We start from the raw sequence: 20,139 nt of genomic DNA, 5'->3' as shown, positions 1-20,139 counted from the left end.
CGCTCCCCTCTGAAGTCATGTCTCTGTCGCTTTAACACATATTTGTAGGACATGTTTGTTGCTGCTGTCTCAGAAGGTTTCACCTAAGTTTGATATAGATATTCATAAAGCACACCTTTTAAGTTTGATCATATGAGATGAAATAAAAACTGATCTCCAATTGTGGTACAGGTAGACAAAAGTCCATTTTTGTTTTAAACTTAGTGGTGCTGACACTGCGGCCTTACTCGTCAAACCAGATCCATCACAGAGTGCGAGTCAAGTGTCGGGGACATATCAGGTCATACAATGTGTGTTTTGCTGCCCATGTGGCCTGAACCATTTCACCAGACTACAGAAATGAGATGGTCACTTTGGGAACACGAAGGACATTCTGAGTTCTGGGTTTTTCCCGATGTGTGAGAAGCTGCGTGCAGTGTTTCCTGCAGCGACGGGGACTACAGTACGCCTAATGAGTTTGGTGATGACTTGACTTTTCCAATGACAACTGTGGACGGATTTCCTCTTTGGTACAGACAACTGCTCTGGATGACATTTCATGTAGCACCCTCATCAGGTCACAACAGTTAGTCCAGTTCTTTGGTTTGAGACAGGAATAGTGTAATGTCAAAATAATGACATATATAATTATAATTGGTTTTTTAGCATTGCCATTGTGAGCATGTTGCCATGTTTGTGTTTACCTTGCATTTACTCCAAGCACATCTATACCCAAGACTGAACAGAAAATAACTATTTGGGCGGGAAAAACTATTAATAAAAATTTAAACCAGTCTCTTATGACTGCAAACTCTTGTGTTGTAACCAAGACATCAAAAGGCAGATCCCTGTAGATGTTCATAATCATCTGCCTACAAACTAGGACACCATCAATGTATGTGTTTGTCTGCTTAAATAACTCTGGAGTCCTTCATGTGAGAAATCATTATGTCATAGAGGTGGAGAGTGAGAAGGAAAGCAAGTCACAATGGAGCCATAAATAATATTTCCTGAATAGCTACAAAAAACAAAACGCTGCAGACACAGGCAATTAAAACTCACAAATTCACATATGTTGTTTTGTTGTATGTAACACATTCACAACATGATCCTACATTTTTCAAATAGAAAATTTCTTTAATAAAGATAATATAAATCATTGTTAGTCTTAAAGCTGTATAATATCTAATCTTTAATGATTACAAACAGAAAAGAAGCAAATATTATAAATACCCCCCACAGCCCGTACCATGAACCTCGATTACATGCTATTAAGAAATCACTTCCTGTTAATTTCATGTCAGTCCAACATTGTATAAAAATTACTTGATGACTAGATGGTGAGTTCCACCTATAAAGGGTCTATCGATACATATAAAAATAAGTTCCCCAAGCAAAATAAATAGAAGCCCCTGAAGACTGCTTCATCCAGTCACTGTGACAGGGATTTTGTCCTTCACTTCACCCTGTGTTCAAGTGTTCTTCGAAACAAATATGAACTACGATTGACATACAAAGCCAAATAAGTAAACGATACACTTCATCTTGCTCATTCATTCCTTCATTTGTGGTCGGGACAGTCAAGAAGACGTGCACGTGACATTTGTTGTTGCACAGTGATGATATTACAGTTTCTCCTACAAACGTTAGGAGACAAAGGGAAGGTGGTCTTTGGGTTGTCTCAGTCACTCTGTCATTGTCTAAACTCCGTTCTTCACCAGCTCGTGGACTCCACGCTCGTCGATCATAAGGGTTGGATGAAAGTCTCGTTCCTTCACCAACTTTTCAAGGCCCTTGAAGAAGTACAGACACCATCAGGTCATTGTTGGTGGGAGTTCAGACTGGATTATTTCAGGTTGACAACATTTGGAGCGTCTCCTTACCTCTCCTCCGTAGGACACCAGAGGGGAGATCTCACATTTGATGGGCAGGTCTGTTCCGTCCTTCAGGCTGCGTTAGAAGGGACAAATTAGGGGAGGATCAGAAGATGGAAAGAAATGGAGTGAGTGATTGTCTCTTAAAAAGAGGGTCGAGGGACTGAAAGCGGAGTGAAGCAGCTGTGAATCCTCAGCACAGCTGTTCTTCTATTGCGGCTTGTGATTAGAGTTCAAAGGCAGAGAATCAGAGTTTCATCATCCCCAACCCAAACACAACCGGTGATTAGTCCTTTGGCCCGTAACAGACTTCCCATTACTAATCACACATCAGGTGTTTCAGGTTGTTCAGCTTAGCAGCTGTATCATTAAAAAATAAAGGAACGGCTGAACGATTAAGGAAGAAGCACACGATATAAGAGCCTGAATAGCATTCATGGAATCCATGAATGTTTCTGAAGCACATGCTCATTTATTTCAGTTTTTAAATCAAGCAGGCGGACTTCAACTCAAAAGCAAATCAGCAAGCAATGTCCCGCTTCCCTTGTGTAACCATTTCACACACAGATCAAAAGATATCAGTTGTTGCAGAGTTGTTGCCGTTTGCCATTAGGAGTGACTGGAGCCCATTACCCAGCAAGCAATACATTATGTGTATTAGTAGCAACCATCTGAGGGGAAAATGACCTGTCAGCAGGTCATTATGACTGTACATCATCTAACCAGGACATTAAGAGCGCTGCCTTTTCAGTCGCCTAAACTGATCCTCGATGTCATTTGCTTCATCACAACAGGCTGGAAAAAGAGACAGAAAAATGGCTGCCGTCTGGCATGTGTCCCCACGGATCCCTTTTTTCAGCGGTAATGAAGGAAAGGGGACGTCAAGGATCAGAAGTAGTTTTAACACGTCTATGAGAGAGAGGAGATTAAAGACAAAACCCTGTCACCATGCACTCAGTATTGCAGGGGGATAATTACTTTCTGTTGCCATCATCTGTGACACCGCCTGCTGCTCCGTCTCTGGAAACATTGCATCGGACACACAGGGGCAGGACCAGGCATGAGAGAGGGGGAAGTGAAATGTGAGGCTACTAAAAGAACATGATGTTCATATAAACAAAAAAAAGTCAAAGCATATAGTTTGTGCACAAAGTGAGTGGTTGGAAGGTGGGAACGACCCCAAGGAACCAGGAACCTGCTACCGTTTTCACATTAAACATGGAGTATGAAGGGACATGACATGGATGATGATGTGTTTTAGCCGGCTGGCCGTGGTCACCTGGGTATGGCAGGCACGCGTCTGCCATTCTCGTCGATGAAGTGGCCGCCAGCGTTGAGCACCCAACGGTGGTGGAGGGACATGAGGGCGTGTTTGGCTGTGGTGGGCGTGTCCTTTCCTTCCTGACTGTCCGCATTCTTCAGCGGGGAGAACTCGTCCTCCCTCAACACTTCGTACACAACAAATGTCCTGTTGGCAAACACATCATCATCAGCACACAGGTAAAGAGCATCAGCGAAGACTATTGGAATGACAAGCTATAATAAATCATATGACACAAGGAATATCATCCACGGTGTCTCCAGAGGAGCTGCGTAATAGCTAAAGGTCACATTGTGGTTTTATGAGACAGATTTCAGGTGTGAATGTGCGAAAGTGAAGAAAACATTCCTGAAATAAGAGCAATGTCCTTGGTTAAACTGCTCAACAAGAGCTGGCACTGGCAAAATATTCAACAGGTTATGACAAATAATATAGTTTGATAAATAGGCTTCCAGAATAAACTTGCAGGTATTTGTGAAACAACAGTCTGTGATAAACAATAACTTGGTTCCAGACTATGAATGATACTAGAACACATGAAGGTCATAAAATAATTCAATGATACAGACTATTCTGGTCATATATCATTGTGCAGGAATTTATGGGGTGTTTGTGAAGCTCAGAAAAATGTATTCATTGCTTTACAGATTACCTTTTGTAATGATTGTGTACAGCCCTACACCCCCTTTCGCACACCGATGGAAAAACATTAGCAATGGCCCAATCTGACAAAAAGGAGGCACGTGTGTATTTCCATACAGAGCGGACACAGAGCCGATCACAAGTGGTCACTGGAGACACATGCTTAGACACACTGCAATTCCAGGTGTGAACTGATGAACTTCGAGCTGTCCACTTGTGACCGGATCACTTGCATGTTAATAGCAGTTCTGAATAGGGCCAATAAGAGCTTAGACCAAACAGTACTGGGAGAAGAACAGAAAACAGAAGAACCCTTTTTAAAATTGGACTGCAAAGGGACTCAGCCCATCTGGATTCAGCTCGAGCTGCCAGTCTTCCAGACGAAGCACAACTGTAATCCATCTCCTCAGGAACACCAAAAACTATTTCTCGTCCTCTCTGCTTTGAAATACAGTATGAATAAAGCTCGAAGGAAGCTTGGGGATGTCTGCAGTGTTTTTCCATCAGTCAATCATTACAGGAATCCTTTCATTAGATGTAAAGTTCTATTAGTACTGGCATGACTCACAGCTGATGTCATGTAACACTGGAGGAGGTGGAATGAGTGAACAGCTCATAAAACCTCCATCCTCCAGCAGAGAGCTTGGCAGGCCTGGTCTGCTGGACCCGGACTCGGAGCAATGGTATGACTGAGGCTGGTGGATAGGGATAAGGACTGGAAAAAGGGGGTTGGTTCGTGCATGGAAGAACAGATCAAGGACCAGTCAAACCCCTGGGCTTGGAGGATTGCCAGAAGAACAATTCAGCCCCCCTCTCAAAAGGAGCAAAAGATGTGCATTGTATTGTTATTGCTTTATAAGTCAGAGGTACGATGCCATTGGCTGACACTGTCACTCACACTCTCTCTCTCTCTCTCTCACTCACTCACTCACTCACTCACTCACTCACTCACACACACACACACACTCACACTCACACTCTCACACACACACACACACACACACACACACACACACACACACACACACACACACACACACACACACACACACACACACACACACACACACACACACACACACACACACACACACACACACACACACACACACACACACACACACACACACACAGCACCCTCTGTGGAAAAACATGCAACGTAACTCACTTAGCGAACTGGAAGATGTCAAAGACAAACTTCTCCATTTTAATCCCATTTGGTTTGTCAGGTTTGATTAGATGACCCTGAACATCCACAAATGGGATCTTCTTCTGGGCCACGTGGTGCTGCAGCTTTGGCTCGTACTTCCTGATAGGATGAAAGAAATATAAATAAAGAGTTTTTGGCACCTTTCCTACATAATGATGTTGAGCTACTCTTCATGCCAGAGGCAACCAGATCTACAGAAACATGTTCAGTGAACATTTGTCTTACTCTACTATGTCTCTGAGGAAGGAAAAGCTGAAGAAGTGATTGGCCACGTTTCCTGCGTTGAACATCAGTCGACCGTCAGCACTGCGCTTCTCAGCAGTTGCCAGGGTGATCTCACTGTACTCCACCACCTGGTAACGCCCATCCACCTTGCAGACCACACCAACTGCCTCTGTTGGATTGGTTTTCTCCACCACCTGGAATATTGATGTCACAAGATTTTTTTATTTTTTTGTAATTTGCGGAACAAAAATAATTGAGATTTGCGGAACAAAAAATTATGGAGAACTGAACTATTCTCTCGAATAACCAATTTATAAATATGGGACTTTAAAAACTTCCACTTTCTATAGCAGCAAGTTAAAGCCTGCAATGAATTTTAAAAAATCCCTCTCCCCATCATAATGACAGAGTAGAGTCCTGATGAGGGGGTTGGTGAGCGGGGTGGGGTGAAGGGAGGGGGGGGGGGGGGGGGGGTTGTGAAGCCACATGAAGTATAGTGGAGCTTCGTAATTTATGATGGGAGGGTGGGACTCTCTCCCTCTGATGTAATCCTTCCATCTCTGCTCCACCGCACAATTCATAATGTCAAACTGGAGCCGGGTCTGGATGATCTTCAGTTAAATATTTCAATCTATTCTGTATTAGCTGGAAATATGGCGCATATACTCCAGATTAAAAAAAAGGATTTAAGTGTGAGAAATATCACGCCTAGACACAGCAAGTCTGAGTTACAACTTCAGAGACACAAACCTTTCTGCAGGGGGAAGAAAACCTGTAACAAAATCAACTAAGAAAATGAGGAAACTTAATTTGGTATTTTGATGAGGTTGTAATAAACTTATTTCAAAACGTATGTGTGACAGCAATGGTTAGTCACAAATGTCACATCCTAATGTCCAACAACAGTATCGCATACAGTACTTCTATATAATGTTGCCTTATACTGTATAAATAGTAAGAATGAAAAGATAGGATGTTGCATTTATAAATCTTTACCCTTGTTTCATGACTCTTTTTTCCCCTTTACTATGCCAATGCAAATTTGGATCTTAGCTATTTATGGAGCCATTTGTTGCTTTGCATCGTTATTCTTGATTAACTAAATATTTAAGAAGACAACTCACTGTTCTGGCAATAGAACCTCTTTCAATTTGTGTCTTAAACTGATGGACCGGTTCCGTGAGACGCTTCCCAACTATTTATCTATTAACTTATCATTTACAGTACAGTGGCTGTACTGATAGGTGTCACTAGCCAAACAAAGGTAAAACGATTATGAAAACAATTAGAAAAGTTATAACTAATCATTCAGACAGTTTATTTTCTTGTGGAAAGGTTTCCAGTTTGACTGCTGTACCATGAAAAGGCCTTTTTCCCTTCTCAAAAATGAGAGCACACTCTGTCCAAAGAGACAGTTTAGGAAAAATTGTTGCCTTTTTAACAAACTTGTGTTATCTGAGACTGTGATGAAAAGTGGATGCAGACTCTGGGCTCAACCCTCAAATTTCCTAGAAAGCTTTAATAATTGTATTGCTCGTTGTTGGTTTCTGTGTGCAGAAGGGAGCGGAGGAGACAAAGTGTCGTTTATCACCACCCAGTGGTGAGCTGAAGAAGGTGCAGCTGTGTAGAAACTTGGCAGTTTGTTGTGACAGCAAATTGACCACACCCTTTTTATACACGACTGCCACACATGCACACACGAAAGATATGGATCTTCACCCATCGCCCTTTAGCACTAATTAGCCACGTGGAATTTAAAAGACTGGACCAACTGATCAGACAGGTTCCCATTCAGACACCATTGCTCGACTGCTGACGCAGTTTGTTCACTACACATTTCAGTATGTGAATAAGTAGTGCAGAAACCTTTGGCCTTATTTCTGAAGATATAATCATTGCGTGCAAGCATCCTTACATTATTATTCTGACTTCCTTGTTCGATAAAAGGCGACTCAGCTTATCAGAGCTACAAGTGAGCACAAAAATAAGGGATCATTGTATCACACAACTTTATGACAGGGATATAATAAGGTGGCTATTGTGTCAATCTTTGTCAATTTTGCTTTCCTTAAACTGCAGCATGTAATGTGAGAGAAAGAATGTTACTGCCTTATAAAACATTACTAAAGACCTGATTGTTAACACAAATTTAAATGTAAAAACTGACACTTTGTGGCCTCATTATTGAGGTATTGTGATCTTCATAAGTATTACCATAAAATCACAACTTTAAGAACCTTAAAACTGTGGAAAAAACATGTGACTGCAATCTCTGATAATTCCGTTTCAGACATTATTTACACTGTAATTCATCTCAAGACATATTTGAATTCCTTCAGGAGACTGCAGAGAGACCCACAGAGAGACAGAAAGAGCATGAAAGAGCACGTTACCCACCTTAGCTCCACAGTCCGCTCCCTTCTGCACACAGAAACCAACAAAGGCAGGGTCTGCCACTTTGACCAGGATGTTATCTACACAGTACACATGGATGAACTTGACCCCCCTCCGCTCCATGTCATCGACGATTCCCTGGTTCCCCAGAGCTCTGTAAAGGCCCCCGTTCCCATCTGAAACACAAGCACAAAAAAGCAAACTTGCATACTGAAATGCACTTTCAATAAAGCGAAAAAAACAACAAATCCTGAGGGTGCTCACCAGGGGCCATGGAGACCTTTCCTTTGCTCTCAAGGATGATCTTGCCATTGTAGTCCATGGCTGGAAGCATGCCCTGCTGAAAGAAGATGATGTTGCTCTTGTCCAAGCCAAAGAAGTTATGCCGTGAAAAGAAGTCCTTTGTTAACTCCATTGTCCTCCCACTGGTCATGATGTACCTGAAGGCGAAAGAGAAGAAACCACGCTCAGATCTGATCTCCAACAACAGCAAAACTGGTAGCTGAGGAGCAAGGGGATATGCAGTATGCTTAGGAGAGTAGTTTTTGACGAAGGTATTCTTCAGAGATTACTCACCAAAACAAAACTTACAACTAAGGTGACCCCCCCCCCCCCCCCCCCCCCCCAACCCAGGGAAATAAAAAAAACTTCAGAGCAGAATAAGACTTTCTACCATTTCTGACATAAGCACCAGTGACAGTTAGGCCCTAAACTCGCTCCACAGGGAACTAATCTGCTCCCAGAAACACAACTTCCTCAATTGCGCTTCCTAAGATGCCCGCAGTGATTTGACCCAGTTAGTTAACATGCAGCATTTTGGTTCTCATTACAAATAAATAGATGGTATTTGGTAACTTAGATGTGTTTATTTTTCTCAAATGAAAGCAGCAGATTCATGCACGGTAACTAAACTGTCTAAATCGCCTCTCAAAGCATAACACGACGTCTTACCAGGGAATACAGCACTTGATTTTGTGCTTCTGCTCGGCCAGCTGTTGTAGCTTCAGAATGCGCTCGGCCTGGATCTGAAAGAGGGATTTGTGGGACGGCAGCCCCACGTCGTACATGCCTTTGGGGTAAGAGACCCCCAGTCTGGTTCCTTGGCCTCCAGCCAGCAGCAGGACGGCCACTTTACTCTGAGAGATGTAGTGAAGACCTGAAGGGTCCCAGAACAGAACAGTTTGAACGGTCATAAATACCAGCATCAACATCTGCAAGATGTGTCCTTTAAAGTTAATTTATGACAGTGAAACATTTCTTTATACTGATGTGATGAAATATGATCACAGTTTACTGGCACAATATCTTATCTCTAGTGATGGCCATAGTGCATTCTCATTGCCCTTGTAAGCATATCATAGATAAATGATAATAAACAGAATCAAAACGTATAGATAAAATGATATACTGAGCCAGCGCCCAACATTTTATGATTAGTCCTATAGGACTTCGGAATGATGCTACATATTTATCCCTGAACAGAAATCTGATAACCTCCCGATACTATGATGCCTTTATTGTGGTTCACTAGATCAGTGGTTTATAATGGTTCCAGTCTATCTTACATAAACTGCTGATATACGTGACTAAATAACCACAATCTGTCTACCTGTGGTTGTCAAAAGACAAGGTATATATCTATGTAATAGGCAGGCCTGCTAGAGTTTGACTGTTCTCCCAAATCCCCATGCACACACTCACACTCGCACGCACGCACGCACGCACACGCACACACACACACACACACACACACACACACACACACACACACACACACACACACACACACACACACACACACACACACAGACACACAGAGCAGGGTGACCTCATGAGAGTCAAGCAAAAACTCTTTACGTCAGGCCCAAATCAACACCAGATGTTCTCAGCTGCCCACCTCCACTGTCATCATCCCCCAGGAAAAAAACCCCACAACAGTCTCAGTAAAAACGGTCAGACCCCCACTGCAAGGGGGGGATTGCGCAAAGCATAATGAACAACACAAGCTGACTTACTCATATTTCCCATCTATGCAGGAGAGTGAGACTGGGTTGAGTTTACACAATTGGGGAGTTTCTGGCGCTTCTCAACTAGGACTTTGTCTTATGTAAGGTATTAAGAGCGCTGTTACGAGGGCCTACCTCTGGAATCTCTGTAACACACCTTATCAGAATGCTCACGGCCTCATCTCAACATCGTAGCCTCTGGGCTACCATGTGATGTTTAAATCCCCTCGAGGCTGATACCAGGAAATCATTCCTCTCTCCTACCTGTGAACCATCCCTTCGTAGATGAAAGTTGGCCAACAACAAGACTGCAAGTGTCTCTGGAGGATATTGTGCCTCCACTAATTTTATATCTCTCTCTACTGCTGTATGACATTGTAATAAATCCAATTAAGGAAAGAAAAAAGATGCCTTTTGTGTCTATATAACATATAGTACTCTGGCCACGTAAAGGCTCAGGCTGAGTCTGTGTGAATAAATACTCTGGGGGGCAGACGCTCACCTGCTTGCTCCCAGTCCTTGAGACTCTCCCTGTCCCTCGTCACGCTTCCCAGCACCTCCCGGGGCACTGGCTCCATGCGGGAGTCCATCTTCTCGTCCTTGCTGCTGCTGGACACCTCCATGGCGTTCCTGAAGAATCCGCCGATCTCCTTGAAGTCCATTCCCTGGAGGTCACGGGTCAAGTCGGCCTGCTCCTCGGGGCTCAGCTCGCCCAAGAACTGCAGGAGGTGGGACTGGTCGGCCTCGGCCAACCTCTGGGTGAGTGCGCTGACACTGGGGTCCATGATGACGAACAGCGCTTTTGCTTAACTCTGCCACACTGAAGGGCACAGATGACAATGATAAGTGGGAGGGTATAATCCAATATTCTTTCAACCAATTATGATTATGTTCAGAAGGGGAACTAAATAAGATCAGTCATGATGAAAGGAATGAGGAATCTTTTTGAAGGAGGGTTGAGTTCTTCTGCTGAAACTTTGAGTCATGACCTGAGTATTTCTCCTCCCAGGCAACTAGAGAGTATCACACGTTGACAACACAAAACAACTCCCTTTGACATCTGCAACTGAAGCTGTGGCTAAAATGACGATCAACATTAGTACTGGAATGTTAACGTGCTCTCTCTCTCTCTCCCTCTGTGTGTGTGTGTATGTGTGTGTTGAACCAACACCCACGACGAGCAGCTCGCTGCACCAGGAAACATCGGATCGTGACTTTTGAATGGGCTGCTGGCGGCTGCAGCGACTCACTGTATACTGAATGCTCCCAAGACATAATCACGACACAACTATGAACCACAGGCTTTGATCAGACGTTTCCAGGAGGCTGTGTCCAGCTCTGCGCAGGGGTGTGAAGTTGAAGCTACTCATCCTCACCGAGAGGATTTCAGGATGTGCGTGAAGTAACGAGACAGAGCTGCTGTGTGTCGTCGAGCCACGTTAGTAACCTGTCGTTAGCCGCCGTCCCGCGCCGGAGACTCCGTGGCATCAGGGACAGACGCTGTGAGCTGGGTAATAAACATGAAACAAAATTTGGATTAAATATTAAACTCTTACCTCGCACACGCGCCCTTCTCGGGTTTAAGACCATTAATGCCAGCGGCTGCGAGTGTGAGTGTGTGTGGTTACTTATGTTACTTGTGCTGGTTATGACGCCGCCTCCTGTCCGGACTACACCTCCTGCTACGTCACGTTTGACGTGGCACTAAGCGCGCGCGCGCGTGCGCGAGTGCGAGTGCGGTATGCCCAGCGGGGATGCTGCTTTCAAGTGGTCCTCGTAAATTTGACAAATCCCCAACGTCAGAGAACAGAATGGAAGTTGAGAAGTCCCGGACATGTTTGGAGATGTTTTCTTTCCAGAGAAGCTAAAATGTCAACGTACAGAGCTGAAAAAGTCCCCGTTTACATTTAACTTCAACATTTATTACACACGCAAACATACATATTTACGATATCACACAAATATACACAAGTAGCCTTCACCATACGCACCATATAGATTTTAAACAAGCGAAGAGAAAATATTTCCTTTTTACATGGACTAATAAAAATACGAATGATGATGGGTTAATAATATATATGAAAGCCACCATGTTAATACACATTTTAGATAATAATATCTTTTTTTAGATTTCACAAAGGGCAGATACTTCTATTACCGTGATGAAAACAATGGCAAAGATGAAAATAAATATAAATATGTCCTTCTCCTCCAGTACCTTTTAATAAGGAAATGAAAATGTGACATTGATTGCTAAAATGTCAACACGTTATACACATATGTTGGGGTTGGGTTGGTGTTAACTGGGTGAGCTTTAGTAAGAGGTTATTCATATTGGCACAGACACGCGGGTGATGTAAGCCATTCATTTGCGGCCTACTTATAAAATCCCTGTATCCTCATATTTTTATCAGCAAGAACATGACTTCCAGTCAACAATCCCAATACAATGATAGTGCACATAAAGAACCAATCATGTCAAATGCTTCATTTTCTAATTCTTTCAGCAACTCACTTTTTTATTGTGAATGGGTTAAAAGTATGAGTTAAAATTGTGATCAGTGCAACTACAAGAAATGACCTACCTTGTACTGTGATTCAGAAACGCGGCTATACTCTTAATATCTTTACAGTCCCTGGTATCACACATAATGTGTCTCTCTTATGGCCATGGAAAATAACTTGTTCAAATGTGTTTAGCATTTAAATGTCACTCCAGATGTATTAGCTACTAGAGTTGAAAGCTCATCCAAAAAATGAATTACTTCAAACCTTTCCTGCATTTTAACCAGTCCTGCTTGGAAATACTTAATAATAAGAAGAAGAATCTTGATGATCTAATGCATAATTACTTTCACAGGACACCACAGCAAAAAAAAAGCAGAGGTTATTTGGCATTAACTGCAGCAGTTGTGCAGCTTGAGTCTGTCTGCTCACGGAGTCCTATAATATGATTTGTATGCTCTGAGTCAAAACCTGATTCTGATGAACGCAAAGAGTGTTCATGAAAAGTGCCTCAACTCAAAACAATTGCTTTGTTGGTCTCAGCTGAGTTCTTTGAATAAAGGACCAGTCAGGAAGCACCTGCATCACAGCTTAGGTTTTCTCAGTGTATCAAGGCGGTGACAATGACCTACAGTACCAATCACCTAATATCAAACCGTTTACTTTACAACTATCTTGAATCACTAGTTCACACTCAACAACAAACTTATCTGAAGTTGCTTCTATAAACTCGTGCACTTTGGACGTCGCCTCATAGCAGCCTACGTGCACACTGTAACGCATGAATGAAAGCTTTCTTTGAATGTACGAACATTCTCCACTTAAAGTCCGCATGTTCACAAGTTGTCGGCTGCAAATATTTAATAAAACGTGAGCAGCACAGTAACTCTGTAATTCTTCAGTGTTCAACTCGGCCACAGGGGGGCGACAAGGAGGCGGTGTTGTGTCCAACGGACAAGTTGTTGGGTCCTCCTCCCAGCTAACGTTAGCTCGCTGCTCTGTTTCTACGGCCACACGCTCACCAGCAGCCGGAGGAAATGAAGAAGTTTTTCGATGACATCAAGAAAGACATGAAGTTTAAGACGGCGGGACCCGGGAAGAAGCTCACAGCAGAAACCAGGCAAATAGCGAACTTTTCTCCGCTGCTCAGAGCGCTAACTACAGCTAACAACACAGCTAACAACACAGATAGCAGCTAACAACACAGCTAGCAGCTAACAACACAGCTGGCAGCTAACAACACAGCTAGCTGGCTAACGATTGCTAAACTGAGTTGGCTGACAGCTAGCTGCTGTTCTTTACGACAACACGCTTTTACGACAACACGTCGTAAAAGCGAACTGGAGCTATGTTCGTGAGGGATTTCCACAGTTCCACTGTGCGCAAGGCAGCATTTATGTTCTGCCACCGCAAGCAAACACATTATATAACACTGGGTCTATTTTGAGGGCAGCTAACCGTTAATCCCCGAACAAGCTAATTCGACCAGTAACGTAAAGTCACGTTTGTTCGCAACGTTCTGCCAAAACAATCAGTGTCAATCTGCCCCGTGGACGATGGAGATACGGCGTCGATAACAATGTTGTCGTGAGCGTGTGAATCATACTCGGTGCGCTTACGTTTGCGGAGAGATCTTTGAGAATGTCCTCACTGCGCCTCTCCGTGCTTATCGCCACACAGCGGCGCCAAGCCCCAGGTGGTGCAGAGCGGCTCCGGTGCCAGGCACAAGCACCACGCTCATCCCAGCGAAGGAGCCCAGAGGGCCGGGGCCGCAGCGCTGGCCAGGATCGAGCACCAGGTCCGGCCGAAGGTCCACACGTCTCAGGACCACATCAGGAACCAGGGTGAGACACTCGGCCGTAACCTCACACAGAGGAGGTCAGGGGAAGGGGGCGTGTCCCGTTGGTTTTTGGAGCACAGATGAGTGAAGTGATGTTGCTTTGTTGACGTCATGACATACAATTGTCAGAAGAGGTCTGGGGGCTGAGTCCTCATGCAGATAAGGGCAACGGGTTGTGCCAATGAAGACCATCGGTGTGGTTTACAGTAGGAGGCAGTCTAAAGGCTGCATTGGCACCAGTGTATGTCACTTTCGGAGTTAACACGAGCGTCACTCCGGCATTGTTTTCACCGATGGCATTCTAACCAGTTGTATTATTGTCTATTTGTGGACCTCTGCAGTAATAAAGAGGGAAACTTAACATCAGCAAAAACCTGTTACAGTCTCATCCTAAAAACACATAAAGTAAGCTGTTCTCTGAAAGTGTGTTTTGTAGAAAAGGCATATATATTTTTGCACATTTAGGACAAATTGGATTAATGGCGTAGATTTACACTAGTTGTGCTTCCATCAATCTGATGGTCAGAAGTTTTTCTTTGTGCCTCAAACTACCTTTACGATCAGGCCAAATCATTTGGTTTTCTGACATTTGGTGACACTAGTTTCTTTTTTCCTGGTTTGTTTGAGATTATTTTGAAGATACCCAAACCATTAAATCTATGGAAAGTGGATATGGCTGTTGAACTATTCTAAGTTACTGAGTAGATGGCATTTGAATGTGTTTGTAATAGGTAATGGTTCTTGTCTATACTACTTTGCAGCCATCTTCATATTAGACTGCAAGATGGGGGTTTGATTTAAGAATCACAACGTTGTTCGATATTGTTGATGCTCTGTATTTTCTGCTAAAGACACTGGTGTCTTTCATAGATGTGTAACTCCATGATTTTCCCCTTTTGATCGTAGTTAAAAGAGAACTGGAGGCTGAGGCGGCTGCATTGGCTGAACAAGACAAGGCAGCTACGGCAGAGGTACAGTCGGCATTGCACTGATTTGTTCGGTTAAATCAAGGTTTCTGAAGTGACACGATTGCCGTGGTGTTTGGTTCACAGTGATACGCGTTTAGTATGACAGTCCTGTGGAATGACAATTTCTCTTCCAGACATCCAAAGTGCCAGTGAAAGATCCCACCTGTCTCTCGGTGTCGGGTGTGTATTTCACCTGTCCGCTTACTGGAGCCACTTTAACTAAGAGTGAGAGGGAAGTACACATTAAGGAGGCCATTTTCATGGTATGTTCAAGGATATTGTCACTTTATCTTTTTCCAGCTCGAATTAGGGCTGTGAGTAAAACATGTGCTCTGTTTTCACCGTCAGCGGTTTGAGGAGGATGCAGTCGAGGCTTCTGTTATGATGGTCCACACATTTAACAAAGACAGAGAGAAAGTGAAGGCTGCTGTGGACATCATAAGCAAGTAAGACACACTTGATTAGAGGCAATAATTGATTGATAACAATAAAGACAAATAAATCTTGTTAATCTTGAGCTTTTTTTTCTAACATATTTCTTCATTAACGTAATGTCTTAAAGTATCCTGTTATTTCCCGTTTCGTTGTTGTTTCATCAACAGGTATGTGGACAATATATGCAAGTGTCCTACAGAGGAGAAATACAGGAAGATTAAACTCAGTAACAAAGTGTTCCAGGTGTGTAGGAAACAGGACTCCTGTCCACTTCACTTTGTTGTCTAAGAACTAATAACATGTATTTAGATTTTATAGAATGACTTTCTTAGCATTTCTTTTACATCTATCCCCTTTTCTTTTCTTTAAGGAGAAAGTACGTTCTGTGGAGGGCACTAGAGAATTCCTGCAGGCCCTGGGCTTCATAAGCATCATGCTTCCAGTAGAGGGTCAAGGTACATTAGTGCTGGTGCTTCTGATTAATATCAGCCAGGTGTTTTCTGTGCACTGGCCAATGGGTTTTCACTTGTATATCACAGTCAACAAATCTGTTAGTCAAACAACATGGAAAACACAAATTCCTTAGAATGGTTTGTCAGGTCATTACATCTTTTCATTTGTGTGACATTGCTGGCGATCAGAGGAGGAAGAGGAGTTCCTGGTGTTAGCGGAGCAGAGTCCTGATGCTCTGGAGTTGATCAGGGAGAGAAGGGATCGTCTTCAGAGAGGCGAGCCAGTCAGAGCTCAGCTGGACAGACAGCCTCAAGCTTTCAGATCCTCTCCCAACGCTCTACGCTTCGAGCTGCCGCCAGAGTTCTACAACCTGTCAGCAGAGGAGCTCAAGAAGGAGCAACAGCAGAGGTAAAGACTCCTCGTTAATCGATCCTGCTGTCTTAAGTTGTAGGAACTACATCAAAGCACCAATAAGCAGTTGGAATTGAAACGGTACGTATAGCTAATATGAAATGGTCCTACAGTAAGTGGATTGCAGTTGAGCTGGGCAACTTGAGGGTGAAGCCTCTTTTTTTCTGTTGTTTTACCATAAGAAGCCACCAAATTCTGCATCACCTACACGTCCCATTACTGCGGTCTATTAGTGTTCGTCCATCAGCAGATGCTTGCACTCGGTTACGAGCATTTGTTGCGTTTTCCTCAGGAGTGAGTTGGTGGAGAAGAACGCCATGTTGCGCACAAAAGCCATGAGGGAGAAAGAGGAGCAGAGGGAGAGAAGGAAGTACAACTACACCCTGCTCAGGATCCGACTGCCGGATGGAAGCCTGCTTCAAGGTTTGTTTGTTCTTTTTGCCAAAATGAATGCATAAAGTTTTTTTTGTCATTGTCAAAAACCTATTAAAAGTTGGTTTTGTTAATATCCCTAATCGCACACGATAGTGAGTAAATGGTATGTGACCCCAGGAACCTTTTATGCGTGGGACCGTCTGCCTGTGTTGTTTGGCTTTGTGCGGGAGTCCCTGGTGGACGGCTGGCAGCCCTTCGAGCTCATCGCCCCTGGAGGTCAAAAACTACGAGAGGCAGAGGAATTCGCTCTCGCAGAGTGCAACCTGGTGAGTGGAATCCAGAGACATTCCATGAAATTGGCCAACAAAGTACTGTGTATCTAGATTACATTTGTTGTCGTGTATTAAGCAAATGTGCATTCATTATTAGCAGTTTGCCCCAGCCCGTTAATAAATATTGTCTGTATGTGTATTTCTCAGGTCCCTGCAGCTCTACTCACCTTTGCCTGGGATGCAGCCGTGCAGGCCGACATTGCAGCTGCAGGTGGAAAGACCCCCACCCTCCTCAAAGCGGAGCTGCTGGAGACCATTCAGACCCTGAACTGAGCAGACGTATTCTGTCCCTGAACTCCTCCTGCGGCGACCCTCCCTGGCACTAGAGGGGTGAAATTGCTCCTTGCAAACGACTGGTGATGAGTGTACATTAAAATAAAAACGCTAATATAAGTCAGTAGCAGTGATGGACTAGGGCTAACTTCACCCTTAATGCACTTGTTTTGCTGAGCTTACCTGTCCCTCTTCACTGTGGGGGTAACGTCACCCTACAGTCTGTCTCAGCAGCACTTTCTGCTGAAGAACCACGATTAAGAGCTTTGAGGAGAAAGCGAGGGACAAGTGTGTTTTTGTGATGTGTCCCGAATGTACATGCTGTGTATGAACAGACTGTGGCAGCAGCCCTCTGCGCGCTGCCCTACAGTCAACCAGTCGGGTAAACTTCTCGTGGCATGTGGAGAGACCTTGTTGTAACTGTCACGACGTCCTCCTTTTTCGTTTTGTTTAAAGTAAACAGTCCATCTTACCTCCAACCATTGCATTGGGAAAAAGAAAGTGCACACCTCTGACTGCAGTCATTGTAGAACAGTGAAGTAAACCTGGTTAGATACAACTGTGGAATCGTATTTAGTATCTGTGCACCTGCAGCAGCTCTTTTGCTTTTAAAAGCTGCCTGGTGTCACTGCACCGGCTTGAAGTTTAGTTTGGCAGTGTTCTGGGTTAGCTCAGTGTTTCGTCTGTCAGCTGATGGTCGACTGGTCTGATACAAGTCTGGCTTTGTTTACTGTAAAAATACATGAGCTTCTGTTGCTTGTCTGTCCTCGGCTATGCAGTGGCCTCACACTCCTCACTGTTGTACAACAGGCTTTTGCGGTTGCTTAAATGTACCAAGTTGTATGAACGCAAAGCCCAGATCATCAAACATGTTGTTTTTTTTCTGGATAGTTTGACTTAAGCTAGGCATTCACTGTGCGATTTAAGCCCGTTTTTGCCCGATTTCTCGCTTCGTTGTGCGTCGTTTGCCATCATGCAGTGTACAGGGGGAGCGAGCAACGATTAATTGCCCTGTTTTTGTCTCGTCAGGATTCTTCTTCTATGGTAAACCCATACTTCTCTGCCTCACACATATACGCTGTGAGCAACCAAGTCGTGGCTGGCGATCGGACCGTACAGTGCGAGCACACAAATCTCGAGCTTTTGCTTCACATCGCAGAAAATTTACTGCGGAAATTAACAGCATTTCAAAAATTGAACAGTGTATGCCCAGCTTTACAAGTGAGGTCCAAAGGCTTTATTTAGCCCATTGCTCAAAGTTTTATTAATGTGCAGTCAATTTAATACCAAAGTATTATTTTAGCAGAGTAAGCACCTAATGAGGATTATTTTAGTTTGTATAAAAAACTTGGTGTAGAGTGAAATTACAACCACTCTCCACACGGGATTAATGGTGGAGGCTCACTGCAGAAGCTTTGTGTCACTAACTTCTCTGGCTTGCGGGCAGTTGTGATGAATTATAGTTGTGTTAAGTGGCAGCATGTTGTCCCGATAGTGGTGGTTTTATCAATCACAGGTCTTGTATTTGTTTGTATCAAACACATTCACTTGAGATAAATAGGGTTTATATTTCAAACAGTGGTACTCATTAACACCATGTCACCAAAAGCAAAATGTTCAACCCAATTTTTGTTAAGTTTTAGAGCCACTTCTTTCCCTGGAGACGTGTCATTGAAGGTTTCAAACTTTTGTTTAGTTGGTGGTTTTGATGTATGAGAATATATACATGGCTAATCTTTATTAGCTCATTGGTTTCTCCTGCTTGTGGTTGGTTAAGATGACAACAGCCTACCTCTCAACACACATTGAATACATACCAACTGAGTTGTTCATACGTGTAGATCCTGAAACTTGTGGCGTCTGTGCTTTTTGTCACCACCGTCAGTTGCACACCCAAAAGAGATGAACCTGTAACTGCTGCGTGTTAAGTAATTAGTTGGTCCAGGATCATTTTCATGCAGAATCTGATACAGTTCCTGTATTTATATGCCGAGTCAGCCAAAAGCAACATGTCTGCTCTTCAAACGGAAGGATGTTATTGTTATCAGCATTGATTTGTTACCTTATTAACATACTTAGTTGTGATCTATGCCAGTGTTCTGTAGCGCTTTAACCGGCCTGTAATAAAGATCGCTTGCACTGCATCTTGTTTTTGTAATCAAAACTGACACATGTTCATCTACCTAAAGTGAAGCTATTTTACAACAAACCCCAATTAAACAGTTAAGGGTTTCATAAATGTCTGAATATGTAATGTTTAAGTAATGGACCACTTTTTTTTGCAACTCCAGTGTTCATCAAAACAAATGACTGGACCAGTGTGGTTGTAACTCTGCCTTTTGGAGGTGTTTGTCAAATTTTTTGGGTCTAAATTCTTTGAAAATTAAGACTGATTGCATTAACCTCCTGGGTGTTACTCAGTTCGGCCGTTTCATCAGACTGAACTTGAGCTTTTTGAACACTTCATGTCAGCAGAAACAATCCGTCTCCACCATGAATCTTGGTGGTATTTCTTGTAGAGAAATATGCAATCTGGTAATACATGTATCAGCGGGAAAAGCATTAGTTGGAAAACTTTCTACCAAATTTCAGTCAACTGCCAGCCAACCCAAAGTCTGCACATCAAGTCAACTGAACATGTAGAAATGTGGAAAGTCCTATCAAGGAAACCTCAGAAGAAATAACCTGTAGAATAAAGTGTTTGCAAAAATGCCATGTACAGCTGTGCACAAATTACTTTGATTCAAGCTGCAACTTCTGCCAGAGATGCTTCTACCAAATATGGATATATATTACATGCACTGTTTTTGTGTCATCACTGTTGATCAGTCTGCTGCACTAAAGCAGTTCCTGATGAGACATATTAGCCTGGTAGAGGCACCCGGACGAAGGGGAC

The 20,139-nt window shown here is 43.4% G+C and overlaps 2 protein-coding genes across 9 annotated transcripts; one reads left to right on the top strand and one right to left on the bottom strand.

Annotated features, from left to right (window-relative positions):
• Positions 1 to 1,095: 1,095 nt before the first annotated feature.
• uap1 (UDP-N-acetylglucosamine pyrophosphorylase 1) lies at positions 1,096 to 13,934 on the bottom strand. 8 transcript variants are annotated; one of them, XM_035647223.2, is made up of 13 exons: positions 13,776 to 13,920; positions 11,280 to 11,515; positions 11,028 to 11,158; positions 10,154 to 10,471; positions 8,597 to 8,801; positions 7,910 to 8,085; positions 7,649 to 7,821; positions 5,252 to 5,445; positions 4,985 to 5,125; positions 3,133 to 3,321; positions 2,832 to 2,873; positions 1,863 to 1,929; positions 1,096 to 1,772 (listed from the first exon to the last, which is right to left on the bottom strand). In XM_035647223.2, the coding sequence occupies exons 4-13, from the start codon at positions 10,434 to 10,436 to the stop codon at positions 1,680 to 1,682; spliced, it is 1,563 nt and encodes a 520-aa protein (XP_035503116.1). In that variant the 5' UTR covers positions 10,437 to 10,471; positions 11,028 to 11,158; positions 11,280 to 11,515; positions 13,776 to 13,920; the 3' UTR covers positions 1,096 to 1,679. The 8 variants fall into 8 exon arrangements, with proteins under 8 accessions (XP_035503116.1, XP_035503119.1, XP_035503117.1 ...); XM_035647226.2 differs by having other exon boundaries at positions 11,099 to 11,158; XM_035647224.2 differs by having other exon boundaries at positions 11,289 to 11,515.
• Positions 13,062 to 19,387, top strand: ubxn6 (UBX domain protein 6). The gene is made up of 11 exons (XM_035647232.2): positions 13,062 to 13,276; positions 13,837 to 14,000; positions 14,903 to 14,967; positions 15,099 to 15,227; positions 15,313 to 15,410; positions 15,567 to 15,642; positions 15,770 to 15,854; positions 16,041 to 16,260; positions 16,556 to 16,686; positions 16,816 to 16,964; positions 17,118 to 19,387. The coding sequence occupies exons 1-11, from the start codon at positions 13,194 to 13,196 to the stop codon at positions 17,241 to 17,243; spliced, it is 1,326 nt and encodes a 441-aa protein (XP_035503125.1). The 5' UTR covers positions 13,062 to 13,193; the 3' UTR covers positions 17,244 to 19,387.
• The last annotated feature ends 752 nt before the right edge of the window (positions 19,388 to 20,139 follow it).

Source organism: Scophthalmus maximus, chromosome 13 (assembly GCF_022379125.1).
Source record: "Scophthalmus maximus strain ysfricsl-2021 chromosome 13, ASM2237912v1, whole genome shotgun sequence".
Lineage (NCBI taxonomy): Eukaryota > Metazoa > Chordata > Actinopteri > Pleuronectiformes > Scophthalmidae > Scophthalmus > Scophthalmus maximus.
This window is presented reverse-complemented; position numbering and strand designations above follow the sequence as displayed.